This window comes from Pyxicephalus adspersus, chromosome 1 (genome assembly GCF_032062135.1).
Source record: "Pyxicephalus adspersus chromosome 1, UCB_Pads_2.0, whole genome shotgun sequence".
NCBI lineage: Eukaryota > Metazoa > Chordata > Amphibia > Anura > Pyxicephalidae > Pyxicephalus > Pyxicephalus adspersus.
Window position 1 is genome coordinate 26,633,004 of NC_092858.1, and position 4,068 is coordinate 26,637,071.

The 4,068-nt window shown below is 38.5% G+C and overlaps 1 protein-coding gene across 1 annotated transcript in view; it reads left to right on the forward strand.

The window, feature by feature from the left end:
- Positions 1–3,209, forward strand: part of KATNAL1 (katanin catalytic subunit A1 like 1) — a gene marked incomplete at its 5' end in the record, with an annotated part of 57,088 nt that extends 53,879 nt beyond the window's left edge. The window contains 1 exon segment of the mRNA XM_072404508.1: positions 2,797–3,209. Within this exon segment, the coding sequence (XP_072260609.1) occupies positions 2,797–2,995 (199 nt within the window). The 3' untranslated portion in view covers positions 2,996–3,209.
- Between the last annotated feature and the right edge of the window lie 859 nt (positions 3,210–4,068).

Sequence of the window (4,068 nt, forward strand, 5' to 3'; positions counted from 1 at the left end):
TCCAATGTATTGCATTCAATACAGTTATTTTGTATTGAATTTCCCGGCACGCCCCGCCCGGCCGGGACTTACACACGCACCGACGTCACCGGGAACTCCCCCGGTGACTCATCGGATGCAGAAGCAGGAAGAAGACGAAGATCGTGGCGCTGGACGGCCCGGCGGATCAGGTAAGCGCTGTATTTACTAACCTTCCATGGGTGTTCCAACCCCGAGTGTGACTCGGGGTTACCACTTTTAGCAACTTTTTTCTACCCCGATTCACACTTGGGGTTACCACTAGGGAGGTTAAGATAGATACATTTCCTATTTAGTAAATTTGCATAATTTGCTGGATAGCAGGAGTGGACTTTATGAGTGGAATTGCTCTTTATCTTGAGTGTATCTTTGTCCTGTAGTTTTGCTACAAGACCACATTAAAAAACAAATTGAAAAACTATTCCATTCAATCTGACCACTCTAGAAAGTGGATGGCCAATAGCTAGGCATGAGGTGATTTAATATGCACAATGTTATTCTGTAATTTTACTTCATTATAATGCACAATTCATTAGTCTGTTTTATGCTAAAGGTGAAATTTCACTGGATGAAACCATAATCTTTTGTAAATAATTTAGTAGTCCATTAGCTGTCTTAAGCACATCTGCCTGAACAATTAATCATCTGCTTTCACTTCCTTAGAAATGTAATTACAATTTTTAATATCTCTGCCAGTATTTTGCAGTTTTATTTATTTAATTATCTTTAGCAAGGCTGTTCTCAGTAAGGAGAAAAGTTTTGTCTTTCTTATTGAGAACTTAAAGGATAAGTGTGCTTTCAAACAAAGTACACTTATTCGTTTTGTCCACCCACCCCACAGCCGACACCTCATTGTCTGGCAAATGTTGAACAGTAGATTCTTGTGGACTCTGTGCTATGTTGTAGGCATATTCTGTGGTCAGTGTTACACACAGGTAAGAATGCATCTTGGGATATGGAGGGAGGACTGGTTAAGCCCAATGGTGGCTTGCAGCAGAACCTTCCAGTCTAAATTATTAATGATCTGCTAAACCCAATGCAAATCACCAGATTTAAGGAGAAAAAATGAAAATTTAAAAATAAATACCATTTTCCTTACATCCAGGCTTTAAATCTGTTTCCTAGATGGGGATGGGGAAGGGGGGGGGGGGTCACTACTAGGAATCCTGAGTATTTCAGATCTCAGAATTGCAAAAAAGAGCGCCTGTATGCAGTGTGCTTATGGTGGCCACTTTTTTCCCCTGATTTATTTTATCTTACTTGGAGCTCAATAAAACTTTTAGTTTAACTTGGATAAATACATACCAGATGGATCACCTGTGTAGAAAAGCCTTTCTCCAGCATGCTCTAGAATAAGGCCCTTACGGTCTGTGTCAAGCGGTGGTTTCTCTGTATAGGTCAAGCATGCCCTCTGTCAGACCTATCGCTTTAATAAGAAAATCCAGTTTTTCCCTGCTGATTGGGATACAGCTGTGTCTCACAGAGGGCATGCCAGATCTCTGACTCAGAGAGACCAAAGGAAAACTGTACTCGCTTGCCTGTTAGGCACTGCCATCTTCTCAATACAAGGGGCCTGATTTATTAAAGCTCTCCAAGGCTCGAGAGAATACACTTTCACCAGTGAGGCTAGGTGATCAAGCAAACCTGGAGGGATTTCTTCAATGTAATTTGCTATTTGCTAGCAAACGCTTTGAATCCTGGACCAGATCCATCTCAGGTTTGTTGGACCACCCAGCTTCACTGGTGAAAGTGTATTCTCTCCAGCCTTGGAGAGCTTTAACCTCCCTAGCGGTTCATTTCTTTACGGTTTTACATCTAAAAGCGGTACATTGTTTTTCATAAAAATTTATTTTACAGTATAATATAATAGTATGAGTATAATAAAAAAATAATGTAAAAATAATAAATTGAATAAATTTAAAAAATCTATATATTTAATTTTTTTTTTTTAAATTTAAAAAAATACATATTATACTCATACTAATATATATACTGTAAAATAAATGTTCTTGAAAACAATGTACTGCTTTTACACATATAAATCCAATGTATTGCATTCAATACAGTTATTTTTGTATTGAATACAACACAAATAGATTTTGAATTTCCCGTCCCGCCCAGCCGGCAACGTACACACGCACCAACGTCACTGGGAACTCCCCGGTGACTCATCGGGTGCAGAAGCCGGCCGGAGGAAGAAGGAAAAAGACGGAGATCGCGGCGATGGACGACGCAGGATGCCCGCAGATCAGGTAAGGCTGTATTTACTATTACCTTCCAAAGGTTTACTACCTTCCATAGGTGTAAATCAGGGCCAAAGGTCTCTTCCGTTGATAAAAAATCCTTTTTTTAATCAAAAAAAACATAATATAACATTTTGACCTCAAAATGAATTTTTCCATTCTCTAGAAATGTGGTAAGTTCTCATCTCCATCTATGACCACTCCCTTTGCTGCTGATAGATTCAGTGCAGTGGCACTTGGTTGTAAGCGGATCTTTTTGTAACTGTGGTTCATTTAGGAGACCAGGCAGTTTTTAATATTGTTTTCATCCCTAGCTTCAGTAACTGAAAAAAAAATTGAACAAAAAAATTGAATACAATTAGAGACATAACCAGTTATGGTTAAGTAGCCTGAATACATTCAGGATCATTTCAACTAAGATACTGACATCACTAAGTATTGAAGGAAGTGGCTCTAAGAAACCATCCACTTCCAAAGTATTTTGTACCTTGCTTTACCATGCTTTATAAGCACTTCAACGTGACTTGTTTTCCAGAGATGCCTCCATGATGGCCATGCGCCGGAGAATCCAAGGATTAACTCCAGAACAGATCCGTGCTCTGTCCAAGGATGAGCTGCAAATGCCGGTGACAATGATGGACTTTGAGTTGGCATTAAAGAAAATCTCTAAATCGGTTTCTGCTGCAGATCTAGAGAAATACGAGAAATGGATGAGTGAATTTGGTTCTGCCTAGTAAATGTGTGTGTCTGAGATTACTATTAGGGTACAATTTTTAATTTTTTTTTTCTCCTCTGATATTGGCCCCTTAAGACTGATCATTCTTAGCACGTTTGACTTAAAGACCTATACAGTTTCTTCAATGGTACCCGTCCCCCCAAGGATCATGTTTTTGGCCTTTTTTTTGTAGAAAATAATGTTATTGTTTAATAAAAATATGATTCATTTTATTCCTGTTTGTTTTCCCTTTTATTTATCTGCTTACAGCTTCAAGTCATAGTCATGCAAACAGTTTTGAAGGTGGCATGCTATTTGTTTTTCAATACATTGCACCTCTTGCCAGGAGATTAATTGGAATGTTGGAAGACTGACTCTCCAACATTGAGAGAGCATTGAATGCCTACTACTAGTCTATTATATCATTACAAAGAGTTACATTTTTAGTAGTAAAATGATCTAATTGCTTGCATAGTGCCCAATCAGAATGGTCACTGCTGCAGTCTCATGGACATTAAAATGGCTTTGCCAATCCAATAAAGTCATATATTTAGTTAACTATAAGCAGGACAGTAGTTAAAAGATGGTATGAAATCCCCATGACTCTCAATTTACTCTTGAGTGAGGCTCACTGAGGTCTGCTATAGAAATCATGGCTTTGTAGACCCAGAGGAATGAGGAAAAACACCTAAGACATTACTGGCAAGTCACAAATATTTTCTGACTCCAGCTGCAAAATGTGAAAATACTACCAATTGACCTAGAAGAAAAATAACATAGAAAAGCCTTCTTTTTTCCTTCACATTCCTTTCCAATGCATACACCAGGTATTACTGTCTGTCCTGCAAACGCCTTCTTACTCACTTTTGAGCCTTGTGTCTTCATTGAGATTGAATAGCAAGAAATATCATGCAACAATACTAACACAAGTGTCTAGTCAAAGGTCATTTGTGGCGAGATATTTAAATGCGGTATTACCAAAACTATATAGTGAAGTGACAAGCTTCTATCTTGTGGGGTCTCCACTGGTCAGAAATCTGTACTTGTGTTTCTAGGTCTGCACACCTAATATAACCATTACTCTGGAATATA